This window comes from Chelonoidis abingdonii, chromosome 7 (assembly GCF_003597395.2).
Source record: "Chelonoidis abingdonii isolate Lonesome George chromosome 7, CheloAbing_2.0, whole genome shotgun sequence".
In the NCBI taxonomy this organism is placed as follows: Eukaryota; Metazoa; Chordata; order Testudines; family Testudinidae; genus Chelonoidis; species Chelonoidis abingdonii.
In genome coordinates, this window is record NC_133775.1 from 89,513,471 (window position 1) to 89,531,556 (window position 18,086).

The 18,086-nt window shown below is 51.8% G+C and overlaps 1 protein-coding gene across 3 annotated transcripts in view; it reads right to left on the reverse strand.

Annotated features, from left to right (window-relative positions):
• ABLIM3 (actin binding LIM protein family member 3) overlaps window positions 1-18,086 on the reverse strand; it is a 118,217-nt gene that overhangs the window by 14,228 nt on the left and 85,903 nt on the right. The window contains exons 7-16 of one of the 3 annotated variants that reach the window (XM_032794429.2): window positions 17,453-17,540; window positions 13,174-13,232; window positions 11,579-11,650; window positions 10,941-11,096; window positions 7,564-7,593; window positions 6,393-6,522; window positions 5,281-5,379; window positions 4,820-4,902; window positions 3,013-3,063; window positions 327-446 (exon numbers count right to left, since the gene is read on the reverse strand). In XM_032794429.2, coding sequence (XP_032650320.1) covers window positions 327-446; window positions 3,013-3,063; window positions 4,820-4,902; window positions 5,281-5,379; window positions 6,393-6,522; window positions 7,564-7,593; window positions 10,941-11,096; window positions 11,579-11,650; window positions 13,174-13,232; window positions 17,453-17,540 — 888 coding nt within the window. Of the gene's footprint in view, window positions 1-326; window positions 462-3,012; window positions 3,064-4,819; window positions 4,903-5,280; window positions 5,380-6,392; window positions 6,523-7,563; window positions 7,594-10,940; window positions 11,097-11,578; window positions 11,651-13,173; window positions 13,233-17,452; window positions 17,541-18,086 lie in introns of all 3 variants that reach the window. The other 2 variants (XM_032794426.2, XM_032794420.2) reach the window with 2 other exon arrangements.

An 18,086-nucleotide genomic window follows, 5' to 3' on the forward strand; every position in this document is an offset into this window, starting at 1 on the left:
AGACCCAGTCAAATGCACAACATGGACAAATACAAACAGCAGGCAGACACCCAGGCAGGATTGCTAGCGATGGGCCCCAGGGTGAATGTGCACGGCAAATCACCCAAAGGCTGAGGGGACTTCAGATGACGGTCCAGGGTTCTAGACGTGTCATTGTCTTCCATCAGTGCCTACCCTCGATTTAACTTACATGCCCTCAGCACGAGGCCTTCTCTAGGGAATAAGGGCTCAAAGACAACACCTCCCAGAAAATGACACGAGGAGGTTGTTATTGGGTTACCCGTGGCCTTGGCCGCACCCAGGGCAGGTCTGGCTCCCTGCGTTACCTTTGGGCGAACCTTGGAAAGGCCAGTATTCGGACTCGGAGTGGTAGTACGGGTCTGGGGAATAGGCTGGGCTGTATTTGGAGGACTGTGCAATGTCTTCGCTGGTTTTGCTCTTCGTAGCTGCAGGTGGATTGTCTGCAAAAGCAACAGAGCACAAGATTTAGGAAGGAAACCCAAGCTCTGGAGGAGATGCTGTCAGTGTGACCATGGCCATCTCACATAGACAATCAAGTGCCTCCCAGCTCCAGTAAGCGGAACCCTCCCAGCAGGCTTCAGTTTGGAGATAACAGTTATGGTGGTGCTTCTTTCCAAAGCCTGAGGGGCCAGGTATGTCCCCCAAGTAAAGGGCAACCAATGGAGGTAGCAAGCTGGCTGAGGCTGATGGGTCATCCACCAGACCTGGAGATCCAGCTGGGGGCGTGGCACATCCCCCTGCTCCACTCTCCCCAGTGGCTTGAGGTCTCCTGTCCTAATTGGTAATAGTCCATGATCAAAGTGCTGGACAAATGTTAACTGATCACACCTCGCACCGCCGGGAGGTCAGTATCATCGCCCCCATTCTACAGATGGTGAAGTGGGGGCACAGAGAGGAGAAGTTAAGGTCACACAGCAGGGCAGTGGTAGAACTGGGAACAGAACCCTGTAGCTCCTAGCACCGAGCCCCAGGCTCAGTTGCAAACAGCTGCTCTGTACAAAATGGGTCGGAATAGGTTGCCGAGCACTCTGATTGTAAGGGCTCTGTCCCATGCACTCCATGCCAGCCTTGCATCTTGCTCCGAGTCCAAGGCGCTGAGGTACAAATGCCATGACATCATGATGCAGAGCCTTTGGCTGCCAGGCTGAGTTACAAGGTAGCCGCCAGGATGGTGCTGATCCAGAGCCCACTATGATGTTGGCTGGTCCTAATTTCTTGCTCTTCCTCTTTAACCAACAATTTTCCTACTGCATCAACCAAGGAAGCAGGAAAACACAAGGGCTACTGAGATCAGCCACTCCTCCCTCCCTAGGTAACCTTGCTCAGAAATGCAATGTCATCACCAGAAAAAGGCAGTAAAAGTGCCATGGGGACCTGGGAGCCGGAGCAGAGATCCAGAGGCAAGGAGCACACCCTTGGGACAGGGCAAAGGGAAGGAGTGTGCTTCCCAGAGGGCATGTTTGAAGGGATGGGGGGAGGTGACTTTGGCAAGTACCAGGCTGAGGAGGGGATGTGATGGGTTGTGTGTGTGTGTGGGAGGAGAGCCCCATGCACAATGTCATTGGCTCTAGTTACAGCCATGAATACAGGCCCATGGCTCCTGTGCTGAAGAGCTATGACCCACAGCAGCAGTGGAATGGGGTCTCCTGCCTGCATAAAAGGACTCTAGGTTGGCTTCAGGCCACACGGCAAACGGAGGCTCCTGCTCCACCATTAAGAAAACAAAATGGCGGCCTCTTCAGAGCTAGTCTCTTCCTCAGCAAGCATGCGAGGGGCAGAGGGCACCCCTGCAGGATTGCTGCCACCTTGGCTATGGTGAGCCAAGAGAGATGGTGCCAAACTCAACCTCAAGGCCTGGCCAGCTAAGAGTGCTCAGAGCTCCCCAGTAACATGCCAGGGGTCAGTCAGGAGAACACAACAAAGGCAGCTACTTACAGCGCAGAGGGGTGCAGACAGCCAGCAGGGGGTGTTAGGGATATTAGGCAGACAGGACAGAAGAGACGCACGGAGGGAGAAAGGAGAGACAGAGTTACGGTTTCACAGGGAAAGCTGCTACACAAAGCAAGTTGGTGGGCACACAACAAGCCCTCCTCAGCAAGGGCCTGGCTGATGCCAGGTGCCCTTGTGCCACCTCCCCAGACATCCCCCACTCCCACAGTCCCAGCCCTCTCTACAGGTTACCGACACTCTCTTGCAATCTGTAATGTCCGCCTGGGACGGTCAGAGGTTTTCAGGGAGTTGGGATTCCCTTTTTAATTTTTTCCAGGTAATTTATATTATGACTAGTGTTAAAAAAAAAAAGCACATACTGCTCACTCCTCTCTCCTCACAGTTCTGCCAGTGCACCCTGACCCACAGGACCTCTGCTATTCCAGCCCTGCCCTGTGCTCTGCTATTAATGTCCTTTAGGCTTTTGACCTGCAGTACCCTCTCATCCCCAGCCATTCCAGTCCCCGTCCGCCTGTACTCTGATGCCATCCCTCAGTCCTGACCTACAGCACCTGCTTTTCCATCTTTGGCAACTGCTGAGGATTGGAGACAAATATCTAACCTGGTGTTATATTTGAAGAGGGGGTTGAACCCCAAGTGACCGGTAAGCAGATAGATCTCCTGTGCTACTCAACTTCTCACTCCCACCACCTGGGCTTTTTGCTGAAGGCAACATGAAATGTCACAGCTTTGTGCCTGCACTAAGTCCCATGACCGAGGAAGTGCAGCCAGCGTGGTTGCCAGCACCTCCAGCCTTTCTCGACACTTCCTCCTGCGTCTGCCAGGGCAGCCCCATGACCTGGCTCTTTGCCTAATGATGCCATTCCCCTCTGTCCTAGATTAATTTTATCTCAGTCTCATACCAACATAAATCTGGAGTAACCCTGTCCCAGTCCAAGGAGTTACTCCGCAGTGTAACTCATCCCTAATCTCTGTCTGGCCCTTCCGATGCCAGGACTATTAAGTATTGGCAATCACCCCAAAGCAACACTCAGACTATACCGTGTCGTTTATAGATGGGGGGTTTCCGGTAGATGTTACTCTCTCCAGCAGCTGAAGGAAAAAAGAGAGAGAGAAGAAAAGAAAGAAAAGAAAAGAAAAGAAAGAGAAAGGACATGGAAGTCAGTGTGTGTTTATTGGGAGCAGTGGATATGGAGAGAGCATGGAAGAGGAGATGCAAACTTCCAGTCACTCATCTGTTACATACAACATTTTTCACCTCCATGGACTTTAAGCAAAAAAATGCAACCTAGTTCCAAGGCTTTCATCAAAGATGGATCAGGGTCTGGTTTGGTTTACGAGGTGGGGGAGAAAGAGGGTTAAACCTCTTTTGGAAGCTAAGCACCCAGATACTATGGTGATGGGTGCTACAGAAAACCCTAGGGTAGAGAGGAAGTGTGTGTGCTAGAGGACATGCAGTGAGCATGCTCAGTGTTAACACCATGCACTGACAGAATGGCAGATGCTTCTCCTTCCTGTCCCCACTGTTGATTCTTCTCAGACAAAGGTGTCTTGGAGGGGAAGAGGGAGAGGGGACACGTAGAGACCAAGGATCTGGGAGTACCTCTCTGTCAGTCAGCCCCATGGAGTGGGCTGTTACTGATGGATTTTCAAGAGGGAGGTCATTTCTTGGGGGCGCAGGCATCTAGAAGAACTATCCATGATCTACCTGAGAGCAAACCAACATCAGCTAAAGCCTCTTTCAGCAAGGGAGAAATAGAGCTAGCTGGGAAGGGGAAGCTACCTGGAGACTGTGCCTATAGCTACCTTACCAGCGCTAGGGCCTATCACCTGAGCTGGTGGAGCAGGGATGAGGCCATCCATAAAAGACGTCAGCAAAGGGGCAGGGGAGCTCCAGTCCGCACATATAGCTGTGGTGGTGGGGTTGCCGGACAGGGAGAGGGTCGAGATAGAGGGTCGTGTGCAGGGGTGGCTCTAGACATTTCGCCACCCCAAGCACGGCGGCATGCCGTGGGGGGCGCTCTGCTGGTAGCCGGTCCCGCGGCTCCGGTGGACCTCCCACAGGCATGCCTGCGGAGGGTCCACTGGTCCCGCGGCTCTACCGAAGCCGTGGGACCAGCGAACTCTCCGCAGGCACGCCTGTGGGAGGTCCACCAGAGCCGCGGGACACCACCTTCCCAGTGATCGACAAAGCACCTCCAGCAGCATGCCGCCCCAAGCACGCGCTTGGCGTGCTGGGGCCTGGAGCCACCCCTGGTCGTGTGTAGAGCTGGTCACCATGGTGGTGGCTGCGGCCATGGATTGGTTACATGGGTGAGCATGAGGAGAAGGCTGTGAGGCTGCAGCTCCAGTCCAGTAGCCACCTTGAGAGATGCTAATTCTGTACTATGTATGTGCATACTAAAAGTGGCCTCGATTTTTTAAACACCTCCCCCAAAATCTAGGTGCCTTTAGTCCCAGGTTGCCAGCTCGGCCCACTCTACAGACAAGGGCGAACTGCAACATAAGGAATCTAGGTTTGCAGTCAGCACCCCACCACTCACATATGGGGGTTTGGTTCAGGCCCATCTTGAAGATGAACTTGAGAGCCAGTTAAATGGCTTTAGAAGGGGAGACAGGTCAAGGGTCCCTTGAACTTATTAGGGTGGGTTTGCTTTACGTGGACTGAGTGGATAGTTTTGGATTTGATGAATGGTCCCTTCTGTCCCTGTGACTGCAGCTGGGAGGGAGAGTGAGTCCCTTCTTGCTGCTCTATTGTGTATCCTATAGAAGTGATTGGATAGGTGCTTGTTTCCCTCCCAACCCCTCAGAAGATCAGTGGGTGGATTGAGGGGGCAGTGGGCCTTACCTGGTGGCCCCCTGGAGTCCCTGCTGGAGGGGAGCAGCCATCAGGCAAGCCCAGAAGACTCTGGGGGAAGGGTGCACCGGGCCCTAAGGGGAGTAGGAGGAGTATAAAATAAATCATCTGTAAAAAATGGGTGTAGAAAAGCTTCTAGTCAGAAAAGCTTTGCCTTGTGATTCTCTAGGGAAGGGACGGCAGGGTCCTTACAGGGAATTTCACTTTGTGGGGGGCAGGAGGCAGTGGGAAATGGCAGGGGAGGGTATTGCAGACTCTGGACGATGGGAAGTTTAGGGAAGGTTAAAGCTGCAGGTCTTGTTTATGGATGGCCTTTACTATGGGACATGTCCTGCTGCTGCTAGCTGACTCTAGGCAGGCAGTGGTGCTACTCATGCGATACACACGTACAGCACATGCATGCATGCAATAGACACAGTGCTCCCCACAGGTCGGAGGTCTCCAGAGCCTACCTGGAATGTGGAAATGCTTGGGAGCTTGGTATGAGGTTGGAGTAGAAGACCTCACATCTAACTGGCTATAGTAGGGGGAGCTGCGCCCACTCTCTGTGCCTGGAAAGCACGGATCGGAGGGAGTGACAGTGATTGAGAGAGAACAAGAGGCAGAAGAAAACTGGTGTTAAATGCAGCCATGTTAGAAGAGCAGCAAGCCATCTGTGAGTCAATGGCTGGGGAGGAAGGGATGGATGGATGGGGGTGGAGTTTCCTACACACGTCGTGAGGGAGGAGCTGAGGGTTCACAGACAGGGATAGATGGGAACTAGAGGGAAATCCACAGGTGCATGCCATTCAGGGGCCTAGCCCAGAACCCAATGCAGGGGCCTAAAACTCCTGTCCAGGATTTCCCTGTCATTCTCACTGGTATGGCAAAGTCTTTGATGGCGACTGTTCTAAGAGCTTTATCTACAGGGGTTGGAGCCTTACTGAACAACATGGCGGGAAACCCAGAAGAGGACAAGTCTGCCAGACTCATCTCCTTCTGGGTTTTCCTGCCCATTCCCCCCACAGATTTCAAGGTACAGCTGTGCCCTGCTGCCTCACCCGAAGATGTGCTAGCCCGGGGTATGTGTGAGGATTCACCCCCAGCATTGACAGGTACATGCATTCTGATGCATCCCTCAGTTCCCAGGATAAGCAAGTCAAGCATCAGCTGCGCCGCTAGTTCCAGTGCCAGCATGGAGCCACCACCTTGGATTTTCTGTAGTGATGGGCGACGCTGTGACTGAGTTAGGTATGAGACAGGAGGAAAGCCCCAGGGAGCGGAATTAGCTGAACTGGATTGTGCATGAGGCAGCCAAAGGCAGATCACTCCACCACTCTCTAGGACATACATCCCTTGGAGAGGAAATCCCCTCTCCTGGCATCCTGCAGGCACTGTTGAACTTAACTCCTCCCTGTTCGGAGTTGGGATTTCCCAACATGACTTGCGCTGCTGCCAAAAGGAGGGCCAAGGCATCTGGGAGAGGCATGCGTGTCCTTGTGATCCCAGCACGCTGCTCTGCTGCTCTCAGCTGGTTGTTTCAACCTGGGCCGGGCCTGGCGGTGTAGGGGGCCAGTGTCCTTACCTGAGCGGTAGTAATGATGTGGGGAGCGTGGGATGGTGGGAGACATGCCCTGGCGGCTGTAGGTGGGGGAGTCGATGTAGCCCGGGCTGGAGGCCCGTCTCTGCCGTATGTCAATACTTTCATAGATATCCTGGATGGGTGAAAGGAAATGAGAATAAAGGGCATGAGTCAGAGAAGGCGCATGTGCCTCAGGTTCTGAAGCACGGAGATAGCTGAAACAAGGCCTCATAAAGGAGTCATAGAGTGGGGGAAGGAGGTGTTTGCATAGGCAGAGTCACAGTTTTTCAGGAAGGCAGGGTCTTCTCTTTCCTTCAGGGAAACACCCCCACCACCATGGCAGCCAGGGACACTGACTCTTCTCAGCTAGGGCAGGGTAAAGCCTTTGTGATGTAACAGCGCAGTGAGTGTGGTGAGCTGGGTGGCACACAGGCCTGTGTGTGGCTGTGGAATGGCTATACAGTGCAAAGTAGCCACATGGCATTTAGAGACAAGTCATGCATCTCCCATGTGAGCTCTGCTCCTCTCAGCATGCGTGGGGCTTGACAGCAATAGCTGACTGGACTCCTGTCTCCCCCTGCAATGGATCTTTGCAAGCAGAGCAGCTGAGAACCACTTTCCCATTATTTGGTGGTTTGACTTTTTTGGTGCCTGGAGAATTCCCTGTTTGTTCCCTTCACAATGTCCCCAAAAAAGGGATGCCTCCTCCCCCACCCCACTGCTTTGGCCAAGGAAGGCTGGATGCATCTCTCTCCAGAAACTGTCAACATTGCTCCAAGATGCAACTGATGGGCCCACCTTTAAGTGACAAAGAACTCCCCCCTCTTACACCAGGGCTGAGAACATGGGCCCTGCTCCCTGTTCCAGAGCAATCTCAGGCAAGCATGGCAGGACTGTGCGGCTGGAACTCCAGACCTAACTTGAAGAAAGCGACTTCCAGTAGAATTACTGCATTAGCATCATAAGCCAGATTCACTCCTGGTGTAATTCCACTGATTTAAATGGAATTACACCAAGAAGGGATTCAGCAGCCCAACAGCTGTCTCCATTCAGAACCCCCATTGTCAGGCATGAGGGGTCCCCTTGGTCCATCCAAATCCTTCAGTTATAACTCCACACAGGTTCCATCCACCTCCAGCCGTGCAGTCCCAGAGGTCGAGCACAGCGTACTTACCTGAGAATACGGAGACAGCGTTCCAAGGGACTGGAGGGGGCAGGAGGTCCAGAAACAGCACAGGAGGGAGAGAAGAGAGAGGGACATGATTAATGGGCAATGTGACTGATCCAGGCCTCATAGCACTTCATCTGCCCAAAATTACAGCCCTCTTAGTGAAACCACAGCCACATTAAAATGGCCAGGCACTGAGGGAAACCTGTAGGAGAGAAGGCTCCATCGATGGGAAATATATAGCAGCCTGTCCCTCCACCTCAGCCACTCTGAGTCCAGGCTGGAGCACCAAGGGGCTGCCTTGATCCCATCCAGCCGGTGCTCTAGGAGAAATGCCTGGTGGAGGAACTCACAGGAGCAACTCATTTCTCCCCAAGGGGAAGAGACTTTGGGGGAATTCTTCAGCTTCTTTCATTTGGTGCAGCATATCCTCCCTCCCCTTCACTGGAGCTGGCAGGCAGGTGCTCCCATGGCCATGCTGAGATACACAATGTATGGGAGAGTGAAGCCATCCAAGCTTCACTTTCCCAGTTCGGAAACAACTGAAACAACCAGCCCTTGGAGCCAGTAAATCAACCCCTTGCCTGCTCGTGTCTACGGAGTCTGACCTGTTCACAGAGCGTCTGGGCTCTGCATGCTTGTAGCAAGACTCCAGATACAATGCTAAGTCCAAGAGGGTCCTGCTCTTGCCAACCCAGAGCCCTAGTATTCAGAGGGGATTTCTCCTCTCTCCCACCTGTCTGAGTTTCACATACAAATAATGACATTACAGCAGCTGCACAGACGGGGAGGTGAGGGGAAATACCTCAGAGGATGAAAAGGAACGGGTTGAACCTGGGAAGCTCCAGATGCGAATGTCTGGCTATGGTGCTTCCCTTGGAGTTGGTGAAACAGCAGCAACTAACTCAATGGGGAGGATATAAAAAGATGGGAGCTAAGCGAGGTCGGATGGGTTCACAGAAGACACCATCCCACTATGAAATATGGCTTCGTGACCTACTATGCACATACAGGAGTCAGAAGATGCCACCAAGAGCAGCACTGGGCTGTCTGGACAACACACTGAAATTGCATCAATTCAAGGGGTTTGCACCAGACAGCAGCGAATACAGTGAGACCCACCCAAAGCAAAAGGCTCCAAACCTCACCCTACAGCTTGCGAGGCTTCCATAACAGCATGTTGCTGAGTCATCTGACGCACAGTAGCTTCCCATGCTACCTTTCTGTTGCCATCTCAGTTGCACTGTCCCCTGGCGCTGGAGGTCTGTGCTGCTGCATACCATCCCTGTCTGTGTCATAGGCCATGTCACTGTCCACAAGAGGCCCTGACATGGCAACCTGCATTCTCTGCTTTATCCAGAGATCATTTGCAGGTGCAGCTCATATGGATGAAAGGCAGCAGAGCCCCCAGCGCACAGTGCTGCAGAGCGCCTCAGGGGGCAGTTGCCTTAGCCAGCTCACAAGCCAACCACCCTTAGACCTGGGACAAAAACCCACAGTGAAAAAGCAGAAGTGCAAGGAATCCAGAAGCCAGCAGGGTGTTTTCTTAGCTTCCCCCCGTACGGTGCTTTCCAGAATCCAGGGCCCCATTCTCCTCTTGCCTTCACCAGTTTTACATTACGGAATGTCAGCGACCTCCACAGACTAAATCTCAATTTACACAGGTGTAAGAGAGAGAAGAACCAGGCCCTCAGGTCCCAAGGCCCTGATCTGAGGCCAACAGAAAACTCAACACAACACAGTGAGTCTGTGTACTGAGCTATGCTTCCTGGGCAGGTGAGAGCCCCATACAGCTCCCGGACACTGCACACAAAGGACAGCATCACTGCTCCCACCTTGGTACAGAGGGCACAGACAGCTGAGTGCCCTGGACGCAGGGCCGGTGCTTTCATTTAGGCGACTTAGGCAGTCGCCTAGGGCACCAGCATTATGGGGGGGCAGCATTTTGCCGGGGGGGCGGCAGGCGGCTTCGGTGGAGCTGCTGCAGTCGTACCTGCGGAGGGTCTACTGGTCCGCGCGGGCTCGGTGGACCTTGCCGCAGGCCATTCTTCTGCCCGGTACGGGTCCGCGTGGTCCGCGCGGCTTCCGGTTGGACACTGCCGCAGCATGCGCTCCGGTGGACCTGCCGCAGGCATGCCTGCGGCAGCTCCACCAGAGCCGCGAGACCTGCGCGCGGGGCAGCGAAATGGCCCGGCGCCTAGGGCGCCAGAAACCCTGGCGCCGGTCCTGCCTGGACGGCTGGCTCACAATGAACCCAGGCACCTGCTTCACACTGGAGATTTCAGAGAAGTCATTGCTGATTATTACAAAGGTCTCTTCTGTGACCATTTTAAAGGGTCCAATTCTACCCTCAGCTTCTGTAGTCCTCAGTGGGAGCTGGATTAGGCAGGATCTAGCTTCCTTCCAGGTCAAATCCATGCACTCATCTCCTTCTCATTTAAGTGGGTGAAACTGTCTAGCAGTCCCAGCTTGCCCACAGGATTAGGGCAGGGGAAGTCCCATGCCACGGGCTGTGTTGGTTTCCTTCCACACAGCTCTTTCTAATATCCCCGTGGAAATGGACAGAACCATTCATCCCCCTGCTCCCTTCCCGTACCCATCCAGTGGAGTCAGCATTAGATAAGGGCTGTCCTGCCAAGACCCTGGCTCTGCGGACACTGGTGAGGCTTCCCTGCAGCAGGCCCTCTGGTGAGCCTTCCTGCACCCCATCTAAGCAAGGAGGGTGCTCCTTGGAAAATGGACTGCAGGGTAAATAGCTGCAATTAAGGATCAGATTTTCAACAGCACCATTTGGTGTGTGAGCAGTTCAGGTGCATGTAGAGTGACCCTGCCGCAGATCTATCCTTACAGTCTGTGCTGAGCTGAGGGTGCTGCAGAGACACCCCCTTCCCCTCATTCATTTCCTGGCTTTCAGATGCACTGGGTGACATTCCCCAGAGGAGCCATTTCTTGGGGCCACCTTTCTCCCCAAAGCACTCCCTTCAGATTACGTGGTGTGACCAATCGCCAATGGCCTCCATCAGCACGGGGAGAGTCGTAAATTGTCGCTAACTGATGCTGTAGCAGTTTTCTGGCTCACTCTTGTGGCCCACAGTGGAGGAGGCTGGGGCCAAGTTTCTCCTGTCCTGGCCCATCCTGGATTTCCAGACAACAGACAAGAATCCTCCTTGGAGATGTTCTGGGCCAGATTCTGTTCTTGGTTCCCCCACTGTAAATCTGAAGTAATCCCACTAATGCTAATGGAGTTATTCAGGATTTACACCCACAGAACTGTAATAAGAATCTGTGTCATCCTGCCCCCACCCCCTAGAAAAACATCAGGTCTTGAGGTCCCTGTCTGCAAATGCCAAATGCAAATGCCCTGTCTGCAAAAGACTCAGTACCTCCCCATAGCTATATCTCTCCAGCGTCTCATCTGACGTGTATCTGTGATAGGGCTCGTAGGAAATGAGGTCGGGACGCTGCACCTCGTAGATGGCTTTAATCTTGGGAAGAGCTGCCAGGTCTTTGTAATTAAGGATCTCATTATCCACTTTAGCCTAGGAGATGGAGAGACAGAGGCAGAGAGACGGAGACAGAGAGAAAGATGAGGAGAAAGGGAAGGGGAGGCTGGAATATACAGTGTGAAGCTCCCATCAGAGCAAACAGAACCGGTGTGCCACCACAGGAAAGGGAAAAACGTAAGGAGATGTCCTCATGAGAGGTACAACATTCTCCCAGGAAGAGAAGAGGCAGCAGTGGGGAAAGGGCTGGATGGGTTATGGTGTTGAACTGCCTTGGCAATACTCTTCCGAGATCTCCCATTCATCACAGAAGGCCTGCTGAGGTCAAGGCAGGCAGACTCTCAGGGTACAGACCCCCAAGACCCCTTCCCTATCCCTTGCATTGCAGATTGGAACTGAGAACCCACTGCTCCCAACCGGATCTGTGCAGGGAGATCTCCTCCTCCTGTCCCCATTGGAACATATGGAGCCACCCTTTCCCCATCACATCGGAGACTGTGTGGCGAAGCTGTACTTACACAGATGACTCGGTTGGGGGAACCAATACTGGAACCAGGGGGCGAGATGGAGGTTTCTGATGTTCTTCTGTGCTGTGTGCATAGAAAAGCACAAACTGGATCAGAACTTAAGCTGTCCATCATTCAAATCATGGAGATTATGGGACCAAATCCAGCCTTGGCACAATGTAGGCATAACGCCATTGAAGTCAATGGAATTTCACTTGCTTATATCAGGGCTGAATTTTCCCCCACTGTCCACCCCCAAAGTCTCCCATGACCTGAGCAGCAGGCTATAAACCTGTGAAACTGCCCAGCAATGCCCTCTGTACTCCCTCCCAATCACTGGGTTTGCATAGTCCAAGATGTCCAGTCCACTTTAATGGCCAGATTCAGATCCAGCAAGACAGGATTTGCACATTAAAATCAAATGATTCGGAAAGACATGTAGCATGTTGTCTGCCGGTTGCAGACACACAGGCCGCTGTTAATCGGACCTAATGCTAACTGAACAGAGCAGCAGTGAGTAAGTGCAATATAGGCTAGAGAACACTAGAGGGAACTTGGTGCAGGGATTGGAAGGTTTAAGAGACAAGAGGGTGGAGGACCGTTACAATCTGTGGGTTTGCTTCCATAAAAAGTTTGTTTCTGGCGATGATTTCAGTCCTTCAGATCACTCCCCACAATGGCCTGTCAGTGAATTGGCAGGCATGGTTTATTCCGGCATTGCTCTGGCATCTTGCACCACAACTGACAATGAATGTTCAATATGCCCCTGAGGACTGTGAGCATGGCCAGCAGCCTCACCACGGACAAAGGCCTCCCAGTGCTTCTTCTGAACGGCACACAAGGAAGGGGGTTGAGCAGGCCAAGTCATCAAACTTTCCAGCAGGATGGAAAGGCACTTTACAACAGCTTGCATCCTGCAGTGTGGCTGTCAAGCTGTCACTGAGACAGCAGGGAAGCAAGGGGCTGATCTGGCTTATCCTGATGCTATGAAGGATGCGAAGGCAGGCAGCTTTGATGGGCCATATGGTGACTGCTCTCCTGGCCTGGAACATTCCTGGGTTTGTGTCTACCTACAATTTAACAATCAGAACACCTACCCACCCACTAAAGCACAAAGAGTCTGGCCGGTCTCTGACTCTGTGGGCTGGAAGCATCACTCCGCAGGGAGGAGGAAGTGGCATATGGAGTATAGGGGAATGATGCCTCCTTACACTGCTCAGTAGCAGTCCCTGCAGACATTTACAGAGCCGCAGCTGCTCTTCAAATGGAGTCCTGCCCATGACTCCCCATGGCTAGAAGGATGATGGCTGCAGTGCAAAACCTCTGAGGTGGGAGGAGGATCCTCAAAGTTCTGGGTTGCCGAGGACCCTTTGGAAAGCAGGAGGCCGAATGTGCTGACCCTTGGGCCAGGGTCTTGCAGCATTTTTGGTATGGCAGGTCCCCCTCAGTTTGGGCCTTCCCCCCATAACTCATTTCCAGCCAGGGACCAGAGCGCTCAGGGACACTTTCAGAGATGTCTGCTTGTCTTGGAGGCACACTGGAGCATGCTTCTGGCCCAGCCACCTGTCACAGAAACTCCATCATGAACCTCTGATGCTCCAGCTTACCTTCAATTTCTTTTCTGCTCTCGCTGCCTGTTTGCAGATCGGGTGCCACACTTCAGAACCTGAAAGCCAGGAGAACAGCAGAGGATCAGAGCCTTTCAACTCGCCACTGAAGAGACCAAATTGCCACTCATAGTCAGAACCAGGTGTCATAGTACCCCTCCATCCTGACTGGCAGCACACCCAGCTAGCTTAGTCCTGGACCTGCAAGCAGCTCTGCAGATGCACTTCAATCCTGCCTTACAACTGCCCCCACTATTCTAGTCCTGGACCCCAACAGCTCTTCTGAGAATTCCCAATCCTGGTCTTCCGCATCTCCTGCTGTTCCAATATTGGGGTTCTTGGGAGCAAAGCCTGCAAGTCATATGCATCTTTTAGATCAGTGGTTCTCAACCAGGGGTACGCCTAGCCCTAGGGTGCGCAGCAGTCTTCCAGCATCAACTCATCTAAATATTTTCCTCATTTTTCAACAGGCTACATACAAAGCACTAGCAAAGCCAGTACAAACTAAAATTTCATACAGTGACTTGTTTATGCTGCTTTATATACTATACACTGAAATGCAAGTACAATATTTATATTCCAACTGATTTCTTTTATAATTATATGATATAAATAAGAAAATAAGCAATTTTTCAGTAGTAGTGTGGTGGGACACATACTTTTATGTCTGATTTTGTAAGCAAGTCGTTTTAAAGTGAGGTGAAATTTGGGGTACACAAGAGCAGTCAGACTCCTGAAGGAGATATAATAGTCTGGAAAGATTGAGAGCCACTGTTTTAGATTGTCAGCTCTTTGGGGCAGGGGCTGTTTTGAGATCTGAATCTTGTTCAGCGACAAGCATATTCCAGCAAACTCCTTTAACTCGTGATACAAACTTGAACTTGAATCCAGGCCTCCACAGATGACTAACCAGTGCAACATCCCCCTCCTATACCTATGGGTCTGTCAATGGGAGACCTTGTGAGCCTGTAAATGGTGCGAGTCTGCATCAAATCACCAAGACATGCCAATGGAATACTGAGTGAGATTTAGATGGCTTAGCTGCCCAGCTTCTGCCGGATGGGAAGAAAGTGACAAGCGCCCAAGCCCAGCAATGTCTCTGTTAGTCTTTGATTTGTCAGGTTTATTGACTTTCCTGGGCACCTTCTATATTACAGTGTGGCCACAGGAATGTCCTTGGACTGGGGCTGATGGATAGGAGGGCCGGGCACAGGCACTGGACCAGTGCTGTAATATGATCCTTTGTGCCTCAAAACAATGCGTAATTCTCCCTTTCCAATCTACTTTAGCTTCTCTAGCTCCCAAAGCCTGAGATTACTGGCTGGTAAAGGTCAGTGTAAGCTCACAGACCCTCTGTTCTCTTGGCAACATAAGTCATTCACTGTTGAATCTGATCATGTGGATGGGTAGATAGAAGACTAAAACACCACCAGCTAAATGCTAGACAAATAACTCACCTCAGAGGTGAAGGAACAGATTATTTAAAAATAAACTTTCAAACAGAAGAAAGGGAACTGCAGGTAGAAAACTGACAGAAACAACAAACCTCAACTGGAAAGTCCATTCCCCATTTACCTACCTACCAGGACCTATGTTGAGGATTCCATGCTTTTCCTGGAAACAGCGGAGCATTTTCCTGCCCCATCCCTGCTTTAGGTGGCCATATTGGAATCAGCTGTTCCAGGGGTAACACAGAATCTTGAACTCAGGTCTTGGCTGGTAAGGTTTGATGTTCACCTGTGAGATCAGGAACCAGCCCCCAAGGAAATTCAGGATCAGAGTCAAGGTGAGAATGTGGCTGTAGCAGCCCCAGACTGGGAATGTACTAATGCAATCCATCCGATAGTCCTGGTTCATAAATTATCAATTCCAGAAAACCAGACCCTTTTTCTTCCTTCACCCATTTGCAGGTGTCACATTTTGGGCCCTTGGATGCCGTGACAGCACCAGCCTGTCACAGGCCATGCATTAGGGATGACAGCCAGGTGCAGAGCTTTCATAAAACATCCCTGCCTTCTCGCCAAACAAGGGGCGCTTTTCTGGGAGCATGCTGGCTGACATTCCAGCATGACACTAATGGTATGGCCACTCCTCCATGTTCACGCCAACACGATTAGCATCTCGCAGAGGAGTCAGTCAGCCCCGGGCGGAGGGCTCCTGCCACAAACCCTGCATTGCGGGAGTGGGAGGGACCCAGCCCTGCAATTACCCCACAGACTTACAGGGGTAATTAATGACTCAGGATGACAGGCAGCTGCAGGTTACCAAAGGGAAAACACACCCTCCCTCAGAGCTGGAAATAGCCCCAAAGGCAGCTTCAGCAAGGGATGAACATCTCCAGAGACCCGATTATTTATCTCCTTTTTGAGGAAACCAGCCAACCCAGCCACCTGTGCTGCATGGCTTAACCCTTTCAGTGCCGCACACAGCAGAATCCAGAAGCAGAGGAGGGTTGGTTTTGTGGTTAAGGCACTGGAGTGGGACCCAAGAGATCTGAGTTTAATTCCCAGGCTCCCTATAAGCACTCAAACATGTTCCTTAAACCAACAATGGCCACTGATTGTGTGTGTCTGTTTCTCAAGCTGGGCCCCCAAAACCTGTGGCCATTTATGAAAATGCTGGTCCTGTTCTCTCTGTGCCTCAGCCTTCCCACTGCAAAATGGGAACAAGAAACAAGCTCCTTACCTCACAGGGGACAGCGAGGGCTAACCTCTGAACCATGTGAAATACTCTAGACACTACAGTGCTGGAGGCCAAAGAAGTTCCTAGATAGATTCATTACACTAATTGAATCTATTTCCCCATGTTAAGTTCTTCTCACACCTTCTATGGGTCATCTCAATTATCACGTCAAAGGTTTTTTTTCTCCTGCTGCTGATAGCCCATCTCAATTGATTGGCCTCTTACAGTTGGTATGGGTACTTTTACCTTTTCATGTTCTCTGTATGCATAAATATCTCCTGTCTGTGTGTTCCATTCCATGCATCCGAAGAAGTGAGCTGTAGCCCACGAAAGCTCATGCTGAAATAAATTGGTTAGTCTCTAAGGTGCCGCAAGTACTCCTGTTCTTTTTGCGGATACAGACTAACACGGCTGCTACTCTGAAACCTGTTAATATGTTGTTTGCGCTTGTGTTACTGACAGTGACTCTGAACGAGAATCAAGCTGCCCAGGCGGGACAATTTCTCCTCCAGGAAAATGCCCCCAGGTCAGAGCCGGCCCCAGGTTTTCTGCCGCACAAAGCAGGAAAAAAAAAAAGAAAAGCTGCGGCAGCGCAATCACGCCACTCCACTCTTTGGCGGCAGTGCGGTGGTGGCTTCCTCTCTTCCTCTTCAGTGGCACTTCGACGGCAGCTCAAAGAGGAAGAGAGAGACTGAAGGACTCACCGCTGAATTCCCGCCGAAGACCCGGACATGCAGCCCCCTTGTGATGGCAGCCCCAAGCACCTGCTTCTTTAGCTAGTGCCTGGAACTAGCCCTGTCCCAGGTCCCTGAGACCTCCCTCTTTCACTCTTAAAGATATGCTCTGACTAGGAATTATTCTGGGGAAGTTTTGTTGCCTGCATTATACAGGTCAGACTATGATCACAGCAGCCGCTCCTGGCCTTGGAATCTATAGCATTTCCTGACTCACTGAGCTGGAACATGGGAGGCAGGGGAGACTGGGGTGACTGCAGGGCTGAGAGCTCTGGCTGGGCGTAGTTGGTCACTCCCTCTCCCCACCAGGAAGGAAGGAAGGAAGGAACATTTCACATAACAAGATGACTGCTGAGTTGTGTTCCCCAGTGTGGCTGGTAAAGCAGCTGTTGTGCCAGGAGTCAGAGCCACATCCCTGTGCAGCTCACAAGGAGGAGACAGGAGCTTGGGTTTGTAGGAAAAGTAGATCCAGTGGGAGATTCTCTGACACCACTGGAACACAGCTAATCTGCATTAACCACAAGTAAGCAACAGCTCTGGGGATCTGGTTGCATGAGCCAGCCAGGACTGGCGCAAGTCACCACAGGGATTTTGACTCCTAGTTCACCTGCCAATTTCCATCTGCCTGCTGCGATTGGGGTAACCCCACTCCCAGTTCAGTGCATCCCTGCATTGCTGGTTTAGAAAGTGACACTAGTGACCATCAGCTGGGGGAGGTTTGCACAAGGCCACGCTCCCGACATTGCTGGGATCAACAAATTATCTTACAGGCAGAGTTTAGTGACAACGGATCTGTGGGGCACAGAGGAGGTGTTAATCTGCCCATCCCACAGCCTGAGCTCCTGTGGTGAGGGTATCCATACCTGTGAGATACATCTCCTCCCCTTCCGTGAACATCTGGTGGCACCGGACGCATCTGGCACAGGTTGGGTGGTAGTGCTTCCCTCCTGCCTACAAACAAGCAAAGCAAAATGGTTCTTAAGCAAGCAGAAAATGCAGATCCACTTTTGCCTCTATTCCTCTGAGCCGGAGCTGTCCAGTCCCCTCTACAATCCTTTTGCTTGCAGTGCAAAACACAAAGCAAGATGAAAGAGCCTAGCAAAGGAGAGCTGGGGCCTCAACAAGGAACCACAGATGGCAGACCAGCCCTAGACACACTAGGAGACTAATATCTTTGCCATGGTGCATGAAGAGAACCCATGTCCGGGGTCCCATTTCCTGCAAGCAAACTGAGCGCAAGGTGGATGTACAATGCTACAAGCTCCGCCTTTCACACTCATCTGGTAGTGGGGTAAATGACTATCCAAAGTGCAGGGCAGCAGAGAATTAGGCCCAGGCAGCCCCAAACCAGTGAACTGGGGACCAAATCCTGCAAACTTTGACTCCCACAAGCACACCTCGAAGTCAACAGTATTACTTAAGTGAGTAAGGACTTACAGGATCAATTTCTGCATTTGCTTTCAGAAGGATTCTGTAGCTGTAGCTCAGAAATATCCC